The 14,711-nt window shown below is 35.0% G+C and overlaps 1 protein-coding gene across 1 annotated transcript in view; it reads left to right on the plus strand.

Moving 5' to 3' along the window:
- The window catches only part of MROH9 (maestro heat like repeat family member 9), a 147,517-nt gene that overhangs the window by 80,295 nt on the left and 52,511 nt on the right, over window positions 1–14,711 (plus strand). The window contains exons 4-5 of the mRNA XM_087418321.1: window positions 1,396–1,475; window positions 14,502–14,637. Coding sequence (XP_087274447.1) covers window positions 1,396–1,475; window positions 14,502–14,637 — 216 coding nt within the window. The remainder of the gene's footprint in view (window positions 1–1,395; window positions 1,476–14,501; window positions 14,638–14,711) is intronic.

The following is a 14,711-nucleotide window of genomic DNA, read 5'->3' on the forward strand; positions in this document are numbered from 1 at the left end:
GTTTTCATACAGCCCTCTTCTTGAATCCTCACATGGTGGAGAGAGAAATTGAAAGCAAGCTCTCTTATGTCTCTTCTTATGGAGGTACTAATTCCATCATGGGGGCCCCACCCTCATGACCTCATCTAAACCTAATTACCTCCTAAAGGCCCCACCTCCTAATACCATCACATTGAGGATTAGGGTTTCTACATATGAATTTTGAAGGGAGACAAACATGTAGTCCATAATAGGGATGTAATAGACGGGCATCTAGCCCTATCCATTAAGATAGCTCTGACATCCCACAGAGGCAGAACACAGATCCCACAGGGCACTCAGTTCTGGGGTCAGAGAAGCAGCACTGACCAAACAGGAGGGCTTTTTTTAGAGTGATAAGTAATCAAGGGCAGGCATTTGCCTATGCATTAGAGGGAATAAATCTCTTTAGAAAGATCATTATTATATGGCAGTACCTAAAAGAGAACTTTGAGCTATTTTAGAGGCAGAAACTGAGAATTTCTATAAACAGCACTAATCGCCCTGATACAAGAAGTGACACTGCAGCAGAGGCTTGCATGAACAAGACTGGGGTACACAGAAGAAAAGAGACGCTATTCTATTAGGCTTTCTCCAGCTCTCCAGTTTCTTTCTTTTTTTTTGTTTTTTGTTTTTTTTCGCTGAGGAAGATTTGCCCTGAGCTATCACCTGTTGCAAATCTTCCTCTTTCTTTTGCTTGAGGAAGATTAGCCTTGAGCTAAGATCTGTACCAGTCTTCATCTGTTTTGTATGTGGGTCGCCACCACAGCATGGCTGATGAGTAGTGTAGGTCCACGCCTGGGATCTGAACACGTGAACCTGGGCCACCGAAGTGAAGTGCGCTGAACTTAACCACTACGCCACCAGGCCGACCCCCATCCAGTTTCTTGAATAAAGAATAGGAAATTCTTAATGGTTTCCATTTATTATCATGTATATGGTTAAATAGTTACATTAGACTGCTATGCATTGACCTGTAAGTGGTTCTCATTCTACACTGTAAGTTTAGACATTTTTTAGTAAGGCCTGACTTAAATCACCCTTCTGGTATTTTTATAGGTAGACTCCACATTGAGTAGATTGTGCTTAACAGTTACAGTGGTGTACAGAAGAGCACCTGGTAAAGAGCATTCCTAACACAATTTTGTCTGGCAATGCTAATTATATAAACACAGTGGTTAGCTGTAAATGGCCAGCATTCAGTATTGTGGGTTTAAATTACAGTTTGTCTGGTCTCAACACTTTTATGAACTTTTGAGCTTATATTCCAGTCCAATATGGTCCCTTTAGTCTCTGTGAAAGGAAGAACTACACATGATGTCATAAACCTCACAAGTCTGTCATCACTGATTCTTTTCTTTTTCTTGGTACTTACAGGAGCACATGGCTACCAGCCTATACGATGCATACTCGGACATCCTAACTCACCAAGCCATGATCCTGGCCGTGAACTCCAGGTATAAGAAACTGTAATTCTCTGTTATTTCACTGACTGAATGTATTTAAAATGTAATAAAGAAAAATTGCAATTATGAAAAATAAAAAATTACTCCAAATTCCACCATCCTAACTCAGCAGCTATTATTTCTTTCTTTTTCATGTTCTTTCCCAATCTTTCTGTATTGCATGGAGAGGCAGATAATCTAATTATTGTAGAATCATAAGCAGATTGCACATTCAATTTTCTGTAATTCTTTTCATTCTGGCATTGTCTTAAGTTTTTATTTTTCTACATAATCATATTTTCATTTTAATGGCAGTGTAATATTCCTAAATTTTGAAAATTTCTACATTATATGTTACCAATATTATGATAATCATCTTTGTCTATAAAAGAGCATATCTTCTCTGAAAAACTTCTTTGAAATACCGTTCTGAGAGTGAGGTTATTGATTTAGGCGGTAGGAAACTGTGCAAATGCGGGGGATCCTAACTGGGCGACAGCGCCAGCTGCTGCCCCTGCAGATCCACGAGCACGATTGCTAAGGCCTCGATGCCACAGGCTGCTCCCGCTGGTGACTCAGGCCGCTGGTGGGGCAAACAACTCCAGTGGGTGACTTCCGCTTGAGGAATCCCCATCAGCCTGGCCGAACCTTTCTTGGAACTTGTTGCAGTCCAAGACTCTTCCTACTTTAATCCTTCTTCTTTCTTTCTCTCCTCCTTGTGGAAATCACCTGCACCTCTAATCCTATTTTGGCATCTGCTTCCCCTGAACCTGAACTAATGCAGATGGGATGAACATTTCAGAGCTTTAAATAAATGCTGTCAATTTGCTGTCCAGAAGAACTGCACTAATACTAAATGTTTCTTCAAAGCCTAGTCACCTAGAAGATAGACATACATACATACTTTTTGCTATTTTACTGATTTAATAGGTTCAAAATTATACCTCATTGTTATTTTAATTTGTATTACTTTCATTACAAGCAAGACTCAATATTTTCTATATGTTCCTGTGTTTATAAATTTTCTCATGTGGGAATTTTCTCCTGTTCTTTGCCAGTGTATTAGGATTTTAGTGGTAGTATATATTCAGTAAGCATCACAGGATATTTTATGGTTTTTAAATTTTTATTATCTTTTTTCTTGTTAGAATTGATTTTATAGTCATAGCTAGATATTTTTTCTTTTACTTTTTTGTACAAAAAAGTACAAGAATTTGTACAATGTACAAAATTTTTTTGTACCAAAAAAGTACAAGAATTTGTACAATGTACAAAATTAATTCTACATTGCACTTTGATATTATGTTCAATTTCTCCTAGTTTTTTCTTACTTGAGTTTTGTTACCCTTTAATCTATCATAGTTATTTTTACTTATGAATTAATTTAATTTATGCTTCACAATTCCATTATACAGACCAGAAGTCAACAAACCATGGTCCCTGAGCTAAATCCTGCCATTTTTACAGCCTATTTTTGTACATCCCAAGAGATATGAATGTCTTTTACATTTTTAAATAGTTGGGGGCAAAAATCAAAAGAAGAATATTTCGTAACATGTAAATGCTATATGAAAGTCAAATTTTAGGATCCGTAAACAAAGTCTCCTTAGAAACCAACCACACCCGTTCATTCATGTATCGTCTATGGCTGCTTTTGCGTTACAAAGGTGGAGTTGAGTAGACAGAGATCATTTGGCCAGCAAAGCCTTGTTTATTAACTGGATCATCACAGAAAATGTTTGCTGACCCCTGATACAGATAATACTTATTTAAAATGCTTCATTTCCAAAGGCTTATTTAACTCTTTGAATGTTTTTTGTATCTGTCTGTATAATGGAATAGTTATGTTTTTAAAGGTTTCTGGGCTATGAGTATCTTGACAGTAGTGGTGGATATATGAGCCTCCGTCTGTGATAAAATGGTACAGAACTAAATACACACACACACACACGAGCACAAGTAAAACTGGGGAAATCTGAACAAAATTGGTGGATTGAATCATTGTCCATATCCTGGTGGTGATATACTATAGTTTCTGGAGAATGTCACCATTGGGGGAAACTGGATGAAGTGTACAGGAGGTCTCTCTGCATTATTTCTTACAGCGGCATGTGAATCTACAAATATCTCAATAAAATTTTCAAGTAAAAAAAGGGTTCTGAGACTGCATTCTGACCCAACATGAAATACTGCCACAATAAATTAGTGCCACATTTGGCCTGGCAAGGAAGATATAGTATTTATCCATCTATTTGTTATTCTCATATTAGGGTATTTTCCAGAATTTCTATTCTATTCCATTGTTTAGAGCTTTATTGTGGTGCCACCACTACACTATTTTGATTTAGTGTTGTTTTGTAATAGATTCTAATACCTGATTGAGCTAGATCTTCCTCATTTTATTGATCTTTTTCAACAAAGTAGCCTATGATATTCCTTCTAATTTATTTTTCCAAATAAAATGTAGGTATATTTTATCAACTTCTGACAAAAATGTTCTGAAATTTTAATCGCAATTTTAGAGTTTGTAAAATAATTTAAGAATAATTGACATTTATAAATTATCTTCCTGTTTATAAATATCATTCTAATTATTCAAGTTCTGTTTTATATCTCTCCTGAAATTTTGAAGCATTTTTAATATAGGTTCTGCACATTCCTAGATCAATTTCTTCGATATATTGTATTTTGTTTTCTTTGTTTTATTGTTTAGAAAGCAATTATCCACATACTGGGGTGCAAATGGGGTTTTTGGGGGGGTGTTTATTCTGTATTTGAATGAGCTTACTGAACATTTTTTATTAGATCATGCCTTTTTAGAAATACAAGAAACTCTAACACAACATTTTAAAATAGGAAATCGAACTCATGTTTTTCCTATTTTTAATAACAACACTTATACTACATCTCAATTAGCAAAATGTTGGTTCTTGGTTTAAATGAAACCTTCCAATGAACTATTTTATAGTTCTTTTCTTAGGAAATTATATTAAGATTTATTAAATACTTTTTCAGGATTGATTAAAGGACATTTTATTATTTAATCTATTAATAGGTATGTATTGATTAATAGTTTTTAGGATATTGGACGGTCTTTATATTCGGATGATAAACCACAATTGGTGGTATTATATTATTCTTTTATTATTGTTTTAATATTGTTCTAAAAATTTAGTTAAAATTTATACTCATAAGTGAAATTAGTTAATATTTTTGAGATTTTCTTTTATTATAACTCAATTTGAACCAGATCCTTGATTTCCACTTATGGGTGATTTTTCTGGACTTATAAACTCATTTATTGTTTTGTTTTGGGGTGTGTGTGTGTGCGTGTGTGTGTGTATCTTCCCTAGTTGAATTAACTAGAAGTTACAAAATAACACTAAACAAGGAGAAATAGTGGTTAAGCGTGAAGACTTTGGAGTCAGACTGACGAAGCTTCTGATATCAGCGCCACCATTCAGAGATTTTGATTTTGATGAAGTTAATTTCTCTAAGCCTCAGATTCCTTATCTGAAAATGAGGGTAACAATAGTATTTACTTCTAGTGTTTCTGTGAAGATATATTGGGATGATAATGCAGAGAAAGTAAAACACCTAGTGCCTGGTGTTCAAGTTCTCAATATCAGTGCTTCTTAATCTAGTTTAATATTCCTTTAGGAATCTGATGAAAATTTTGGACTCTTTCCCCCAAAAATACACACAGATACATATAAACAAAACTTGGATATAATTTCATAAGGTTCGTGGAAAGGTAGTCCCTAGATTAAGATACCCTATTCTGTATTTTAATTTAATTTTTTTGGTCTATGTAAATGTGTTAATTGCAAAGTGAAATAAGTCAGAGGGAGAAGGTCAAATACCGTATGATCTCACTCATTAAGTAGTAGATAATAAACAACAAACAAACACATAGAGACAGAGATTAGATTGGTGGTTACCAGAGGGGAAAGGGGGAGGGAGGAGGGTGAAAGGGATAATGAGGCACGTGTGTGTGGTGATAGATTGTAATTAATATTTGGGTGGTGAACATGAGAACATGATGTAATCTATGCAGAAATAGAAGTAAAATGATGTACACCTGAAATTTATACAATGTTATAAACCAATGTTACCGCAATAAACAAACAAAAAATCTCCTATGTAACAGTTATTCTTTAATTTTTTTATATTTATCATAGATTTTGCTTTTCATGTTTTACCCAAGTATTATTTAGTACTGAAAGATTCATGCATGCTATATCTTCATATATACCTGTATAATATAGTAATATAAATCAATCTTACTTGTTTCTATTAGACCCACATAATAGCTTACTTCTTTTTACAACTAATGTAGTCTTTCTTGACTATTATTTAGTTTCTGCTTCCTCTTTTTCCTCTTTTTTAAATCTTTATTTAAATTTGCCAGTGAGGATCATTATACTCATTACTTCCTGTTCTCCCCATTTTATAATGTACTTATTTTGCTTATGTCCCTTATTTCCTAGATTATATTTTAGTCCTTTTAAAATCTTAAATTGTACGCTTAGTTTGTTATTTTTCTATCATTCTAAATGAGAAAAACTCTTGACAGTATTCAACTGTTTTTTTTCAATTATTTTTTTGAGGTCATAATGGTTTATAACATTGTGTAATTTCAGGTGTACATTATTATTTGTCAGTTTCTGTACAGACTGCATCTTACTCACCACCAATAGTCTAATTTTTATCCGTCACTATATACATGTGCCCCTTGACCCCTTTTGCCCACCTTCCAATCCCCTTCCCTGGTAACCACTGATCTTTTCTCATTATCCATGTGTTTGTTTATCTTCCACATATGAGTGAAACCACGCAGTGTTTGTCTTTCTCTTTCTGGCTTATTTCTCTTAACATCATACCTTCAAGGTCCATCCATGTTGTTGCAAATGGGAAGACTGTATCTTTTTCATGGCTGAGTAATATTCCACTGTATATCTATACCACATCATCTTTATCCATTCATCATTTGAAAGGCACTTGGGTTGCTTCCACAACTTGGCTATTGTGAATAATGCTGCAATGAACATAGGGGTGCATAAATCTCTTTGAACTGTTAATTTCAAGTTCTTTGGATAAATACTAAGTAGTGGGATAGCTGGATCATATATGGTATTTCTATTTTCAGTTTTTTGGGACATCTCCATACCGTTTTCCATAGTGGCTGCACAAGTTTGCATTCCCACCAGCAGTGTATGAGTGTTCTCTTTACTCCACATCCTCTCCAACATTTGTTATTTTTGTCTTGGTAATTATAGCCATTCTGACAGGTGTAAGGTAATATCTCATTGTAGTTTTGATTTGCCTTCCCCTATTAATTAGTAAGGCTGGACATCTTTTCATTTGCCTCTTGGCCAACTGTATGTCTTCTTTGCAAAACTATCTGTTCATATCCTCTGCCCATTTTTTGATTGGGTTGGTTGTTTTTTTGCTCTTGAGTTGTGTGAATTCTTTATGTATTTTGGAAATTAACCCCCCCTTGTCAGATATATGATTTGCAAATATTTTCTCCCAGTTGGTGGGTTGTCTTTTAGTTTTGTTCATGGTTTCTTTTGCCTTGCAGAGGCTTTTTAGTCTGATATAGTCCTATTTGTTTATTTTTTCTTTTGTTTCTTTTGTCTTGCCTGAATAGACATGGTATTAGAAAAGATGTTGCTAAGACCAATGTCAATGAGTGTACTGCCTTATTTTCTTCTAGGAGTTTTATAGTTTCAGGTCTTACATTCAAGTCTTTAATCTCTTTTGAGTTAATTTTTGTGTATGGTGTAAGATAATGGTCTACTTTCGTTCTTTTGCGTGTAACTGTCCAGTTTTCCCAGCACCATTTATTGAAGAGATTTTCCTTTCTCCATTGTATGTTCTTGGCTCCTTTGTTGAAGATTAACTGTCTATAGATGGGTGGTTTTATTTCTGGGCTTTCAATTCTGTTCCATTGATCTGTGTGTCTGTTTTTTTGACAGTACCATGCTTTTTGATTACTATAGCTTCATAGTATATTTTGAAGCCAGGATTGTGACGCCTCCAGCTTTGTTCTTTTTTCTCAGGATTGCTATGGCCATTCAGGATCTTTTGTTGTTCCTGAAATTTTAGGATTCTTTGTTCTATTTCCGTGAAGAATGTTGTTGGGATTCTGATTGGGATTGCAATGAGTCTGTAGATTGCTTCACGTAATATGGACATTTTAACCATGTTTATTCGTCCAATCCATGAGCGTGGAATATCTTTCCATTTCTTTTTGTCTTCTTCAACTACTTTCAATAATGTCTTATAGTTTTTATTGTATAGGTCTTTCACCTCCTCAGTTCAATTTATTCCTAGATATTTTTTTTTCTTTTTGTTGCAATTGTAAATGGAATTGTCTTCTTGAGTTCTCTTTCTGTTAGCTCGTTTTTAGTATATAGAAATGCAACTGATTTCTGTAAGTTGATTTTGTACCCTGCAACTTTGCTCTAGTTTTTGATTATTTCTCCAAGTTTTATAATGGATTCTTTAGGGTTTTCTGTATATAAAATCATGTCATCTGCTAACAGTGAGAGTTTCACTTCTTCCTTTCCAATTTGGATACCATTTATTTCTTTTTCTTGCTTAATTGCTCTGGCCAAAACTTCCAGTACTCTGTTGAATAGGAGTGGCGAGAGTGGGCACCTTTGTCTTGTTCCTGTTCTCAAAGGGAGGCCTTTTAGTTTTTCACCATTAAGTATGATGTTAGCTGTGAGTTTGTCATATATGGCCTTTATTTTGTTGAGCTACTTTCCTCCTATACCCATTGTATAGACAGTTTTTATCATAAATGGATGTTGGATCTTGTCAAATGCTTTCTCTGTATCTATTGAGATGATCATGTGATTTTTATTCTCATTTTGTTAATGTGGTGTATCACATTGATTGATTTGTTGATGCTGAACCATCCCTGCATTCCTGGTATAAATCTCACTTTATCATTGTATATGATCCTTTTAATGTATGGCTGTATTCGGTTTGCCAATATTTTGTTGGGGATTTTTCCACATAATCAGCAATATTGGCCTGTGATCTTCCTTCTTTGTGTTGTCCTTGCCTGGTTTTGGTATTAAGGTAATGGTGGCCTCATAGAATGAGTTAGGAAGCATTCCATCTTCTTCAATTTTTTGGACTAGTTTGAGAAGGATAGGTATTAAATCTTTTTTGAACGTTTGGTAGAATTCTTCAGAGAACCATCTGGTCCTGGACTTTTGTTTTTGGGGAAGTTTTTGATTACTATTTCAATTTCTTTACTTCTGATTGGTCTATTCAGATGCTCTGTTTCTTCTTGATTCAGTTTTGGGAGGTTGTATGAGTCTAAGAATTTATCCATTTCTTCTAGGTTATCCAATTGTTTGGCATATAGTTTTTCATAGTATTCTCTTATACTCCTTTGTATTTCTGTGGTATCCATTGTAATTTCTCCTCTTTAATTTCTAATTTTATTTATTTGAGCCTTCTGTCTTTTTTCTTACTAAGTCTGGCTAAGGGTTTGTCAGTTTTGTTTATCTTCTGAAAGAAACAGCTCTTAGTTTCATTGATCTTTTCTATTTTTTTTAGACTCTATTTTGTTTATTTCTGCTCTAATTTTATTATTTCCCTTCTTCTGCTGTCTTTGGGTTTTGTTTGTTCTTCTTTTTCTAGTTCTGTTAGGTGTAGTTTAAGATTACTTATTTGAGATTTTTCTTGTTTGTTGAGGTGGGCCTGTATTGCTATGAATTTCCCTCTTGCTGCATCCCATAAGAGTTGATATGTTGTATTTTCATTTTGATTTGTCTCCAAGTATTTTTTAATTTCTCCTTTGATTTCTTCATTGATCCAACAGTTGTTCAATAGCATGTTGTTTAGTCTCCGCCTGTTTGTGACTTTCCCATCTTTTTTCTTGTAGTTGACTTCTAGTTTCATAGCATTGTGCTTGGAAAAGATGCTTGATATGATTTCAATCTTCTTAAATTTATTGAGACTTGCCTTGTTTCCCAACATGTGTTCTATCTTTGAGAATGTTCTGTGTGCACCTGAGAAGACCGTGTACTCTGTTTGGGGATGGAATGTTCTATATATATATCTATTAAGTCCATCTGATTAAGCATTTCATTTAAATCCACTATTTCCTTGTTGACTTTCTGTCTGGATGATCTATCCATTGATGTAAGTGTGGTGTTGAGGTTCCCTACTATTATTGTGTTCCTGTTAATTTCTCCCTTTAGGTGTGTCAATAGTTGCTTTGTATAGTTTTGTACTCCTGTGTTAGGTGCATATTATTTATATGTGTTATTTCCTCTTGGTGGAAAGTCCCTTTATCATTATATACTGCCCCTCTTTGTCTCTTATTATCTTTTTTAACTTGAAGTCTCCTTTGTCTGATATAAGTATGGCAACACCTGCTTTCTTTTGCTTGCCAATTGCTTGGAGTATTGTCTTCCATCCCTTTACTCTGAGCCTATGTTTGCCTTTAGAGCAGAGATATGTTTCCTGGAGGCAGCATATTGTTGGGTCATATTTTTTAATCCATCCAGCTACTCTGTATCTTTTGATTGGAGAATTCAATCCATTTACATTTAGAGTGATTATTGATATATAAGGGCTTAATACTGCCATTTTATCTCTTGTTTTCTGGTTGTTCTATATTTCCATTGTTTCTCTTCCATTGTATTTCTAACTGCCATTTCAGTTTGGTGGTTTTCTCTGGTGGTTTTCTTAGGTTTCTCTTTATTTGTGAATTGTGGCTCTGCTCTGATTTTTTGTTTAGTGGTTCCCACGAGGTTTGTATAAAATATCTCATAGATGAGATAGTCCATTTTCTGATAGTCTCTTATCTCCATTAGCCTAAGCAGGTTCCATCCCTTTCCTCTTCCCCTTCAGAGTTATTGTTGCCACAAATTATTCTTTTTTGTGTTGTGAACAACAGAACAAAACTGTTCTATTGAAAACAGCTCACTCCACCATGTGACAAAATTGAAGTGTTTATAGTTATTTTTGATGCTTTCCTTCCCTTTATCTTTTATGTAATTATAAAGTGTTTGCTAACATGTTCTGATAGAGAACTGCAGTTTTCTGATTTCATCTGTCTGTTTATCTCCTTGCTCAAAGATTTGTAGACTTTTGCCTTTTTGTTTCAGGTATGAGAGCTTCCTTTATCATTTCTTGTAAGAGAGGTCTAGTGGCAATGAACTCCCTCAGCTTTTGTGTATCTGGGAAAGCTTTTATTACTCCATCGTATAGGAAGGATAGTTTTGTTGGATAGAGTATTCTTGGCTGAAAGTTTTTGTCTTTCAGTATTTTGAATATATCATTCCATTCTCTCCTAGCCTGTAAGGTTTCTGCCAAGAAATCCACTGAAAGTCTGATAGGGGTTCCTTTGTAGATTATTTTCTTCTGCCTTGCTGCCTTAATATTTTTTCTTTATCATTGACTTTTGCTAGTCTTACTGTTATATGCCACAGAGAAGGTCTTTTTGCATTGATGTAATTAGTTCTATTGGCTTCATGTATTTGTAAGTCCCATTCCTTCCCAGCTTTGGGAAGTTCTCAGCTATTATTTCTTTGAATAAGCTCTCTGCTCCTTTCTCCCCCACTTCTCCCTCTGGAATATCTATAATCCTTATGTTGCTTTTCCTAATTGAATCAGTTATTTCACTAATTCTGTCCTCCATAAAGTCAGCTCTATTTTTTAAGGATTCTAGATTATTTTTTATCTTATTAATTGTATTCTTCATATCCAGGATTTTTGTTTGGTTTTTATAATAGTTTCAATCTCTTTGGTGAAGTATTCCTTCTGCTCATTAATTTTATTCCCAAGCTCTCTGAAGTGTCTTTCTGAGTTCTTGTAACTCATTGAGTTTTTTTATGACAACTATTTTGAATTCTCTGTCATTTAGATTGTAAATTTCTGTGACTTCAGGGTTGGTTTCTGGAGACTTGTCATTTTCCTTCTGCTCTGAATTGTTACTATATAGTTTTTCATGGTGTTTAATGAACTATTCCTTTGCCAGTTCATTTGTGGCAATACCAGGTTGCAGATTCCACCTGCTACCACTTGGGGAAAGCAGGAGCTATGTTTCTGATCCCACCTCGTCTGTTGGAAGTTGTGCAGCTATGGTAGGTGCTTTTGCAGGATGGGATAGCATTTGCATGTGCACCAGGCTATCGCTCCCTCCACTTACAGTCATGCCGGCCTCTGTGCTCAGTGGGCAGGGCTTCTTCATGAGATCTGAGCCAGGGCCACTCATTGGGGCCATGGCAGCACTATGGTGCTCCCGCAGGCTGGGATAGTGTTCATGCACATGTGAAGGAGTGCTGCCAGCTCCTCTTCCAGTTGCACCAGGGTGCATCCCCACTGGTGGGGCCACCACAGCACGGTGTGCACTCCCATCAGCCACCATAGCATTTGTCCATAGTCTGGGCTATCCCTGACTCCTCTCAGAGTAGCACCAGCCACTGTGAGAGGACCTGTGACCTGGCTCACTGCGGCCGGGGAGGGGTAGGGGAGCATTCAACTGTCTCCACTGCTTCCCAGAGACCCAGTCCATCTACCTTCAGATGTATAGCTGCATGGGTCTCTCAGGCATCCTGTTGTGCTGTGTGGGTATCCTCCATTGGTCAATGAATGTCCATTTAGTTGTAATTCAGAGGGGAAGAGACAAAAGGAACAGCTCACTATGCCATGTTGCTGACAAGACCCTCAAGTATTTTTAAGTACTGTGAATTTTCTAATTTTTAATATAGATTTCTCATTATCATTAGAGAATAAAACATATATCCTTTTATATTTTGAAACTTTCTTTGGCTGAGTATATGATAAATATTTGTCAGGATTCCATGATTATCTAAAAAGATAATCTTTGTTATCTCATTTCATACAACTTATTTGTATCTCCTTATTAGTTAAATTAAAGATCCCTTCTTTTGCAGAATTCTTATTTTTACCCACCATATGCTGATAATTGAATGTTTAATCTTTTCTTATAACTGTGTTTCTATTTCTCATTTTATCTTTAATAATTTTATTTAATAATTTCTGTTTCTCCATGTATTTTTAATAATTTTAATAATTTATATCTTTTATTAAAAAAATTATTTTTAATAATTTTTCAATTTTGTGTCTATGTGGTTTGGAAGATTTCATATTATTACTTTATTATTAACTATGTCTCATTGTTTTGTAATAATTGTATATATCTCTCTTAATACTCTCTCATTTGAATTAAACTTTGTGTGATATTAATATGGCCCTTCTGATTTATTTCTATGTTTAATATAATTTTCCCATGCTTTTATTAGGAAACTTTCTTTTATTTAATTGTGATTCTTGAAATTATACTTACAAAAATATGTATTATTTTCCTTAGTTATCTTCTATAAGTCTTATTACTTCATAATAGGAAAAAATAAAACATTTCCAAGTAATTTTTTTAGTATATTAGTCTACCTCTGCTTCTTACTTCACTCCAATCTTTGCAGCAAACATTCAGCTCAAAAATGTATCAAAAGCAAACTCATCTAGTCATTTAGTGATGAATGCCTATTCTTTTTTCTCAAGTTCCTTTCTATACCATCTGGTCATACATCCTGGAATATAGGAAAGCATTTATACTGCGATTCTTAATTCTAAGATATCGCTTGTTGTAAAACACATTAGTAATTTGATAACTGTTCTTTTTTTTTTTTTTTTTTGTGAGGAAGATCAGCCCTGAGCTAACATCTGCCAATCCTCCTCCTTTTGCTGAGGAAGACCGGCCCTGGGCTAACATCCGTGCCCATCTTCCTCCACTTTGTATGGGATGCCACCACAGCATGGCTTGACAAGCAGTGCGTTGGTGCGCGCCCGGGATCTGAACTTGCGTACCCTCAGGCACCCACAGCAGAGCGCGCACACTTAACCACCATGCCACCGGGCCGGCCACTGATAACTGTTCTTTTGAAAACAAATTACATGTAGACAAAAAAATTATATACTTGCTGACAGTTGCTCATGTTGTCCCATAGATCTGCATGTGACTTTTTTCTTTAGTATTGCCAATGTCTGACTTGTAGCCTTCATCACATTTAAAATTTGAAGATCCTTTGTCCCTCAGCAGTTATGCATGGCATCAGACTATCATGCTACTTTCCTAATCCTTGTTTATGACCTGGACCATTTTAGCATTTTTAGGACTGCAATATGATTTCCAAGTACCTTGAAAGACACTAGTTTCTATTTCATCAAAATCTTAATTTTGCATTTCCCTAAATCAAATCGTATATCCCTAGAAGTTAAATACCTTCCACTGAAAATTCTACTGGAAGCTTTTGATAGATAGCTATTCAGAACCCATGAATAATTCAAATCAATCTTCCCAAGATTTGAAAATTACCTAATATATTCCAAGAGATTCCATTTCAAACAGTGGATCTCAGATATTTAGATTTTCTTATCCAATAGAGCAAAGAGATTCTGAGTCCATCACAAGATTTCCTACCTTACCATCTATATCACTGTCTTTTCAAAAAATAAAAAATTATTTTCACCTCAAAAAAATCAAGAAGAACTGTTATCCAGATCACACATACCAAGGAATAACAACTGTGTCACAACGTATCTTTCCAGCTGCTGATGGGCAGGCTTCTTTTGCCATCAATTAGAAGATACATTCCAATATCAGAAATATTAAAATGTGAGAAATACAGTAGCATGGGTGAGAGAAAATGTGGCAGTAATGTATTTCAACTGGCTAAAGCTTCAGCACGGCTTTGTGGGCGTGAGTGGGAATGTAACCACTCTTGACATTATCATGTCTGTGGAGAAATACATTCTTATTTCTAAATAACTGATTAGATATGATTTTTACAAAGAAATTCATTCCTTTGTATTTAAAGTAACATTGTCATTTCTACAAGAATATTTAAAACCCATGTGTTGTATATAGCCAAAAGGTGGGCCTCATTTTCTAGTACACTCTCTCTTATCACTAAGAAAAAGCCACTAAAGTTACATTGCATTTGTTCTCTCAACTTAGTAATTACATCTTTTTCTTGTCAGCTTTGTGGATCCCTTACTGCAATTTGAGTCTCAATTGAAGATAATAGAGTTATCCTTTAAAATGGTATTTGCTATGCCAAGTATTGACAAAGTGAAAGAAATGAGGGACAATGAAGATGACAAAGATGACCTGGAGGTAAGATTTTGCTTCTTTTAACCCTGATGAGACACCGTTAGGCACCACAGCACTCCTGCAGAATCTCTCTCCAT

The sequence above is a fragment of the Ceratotherium simum genome, chromosome 2 (assembly GCF_057802395.1).
Source record: "Ceratotherium simum simum isolate JZ-2026a chromosome 2, ASM5780239v1, whole genome shotgun sequence".
Lineage (NCBI taxonomy): Eukaryota > Metazoa > Chordata > Mammalia > Perissodactyla > Rhinocerotidae > Ceratotherium > Ceratotherium simum.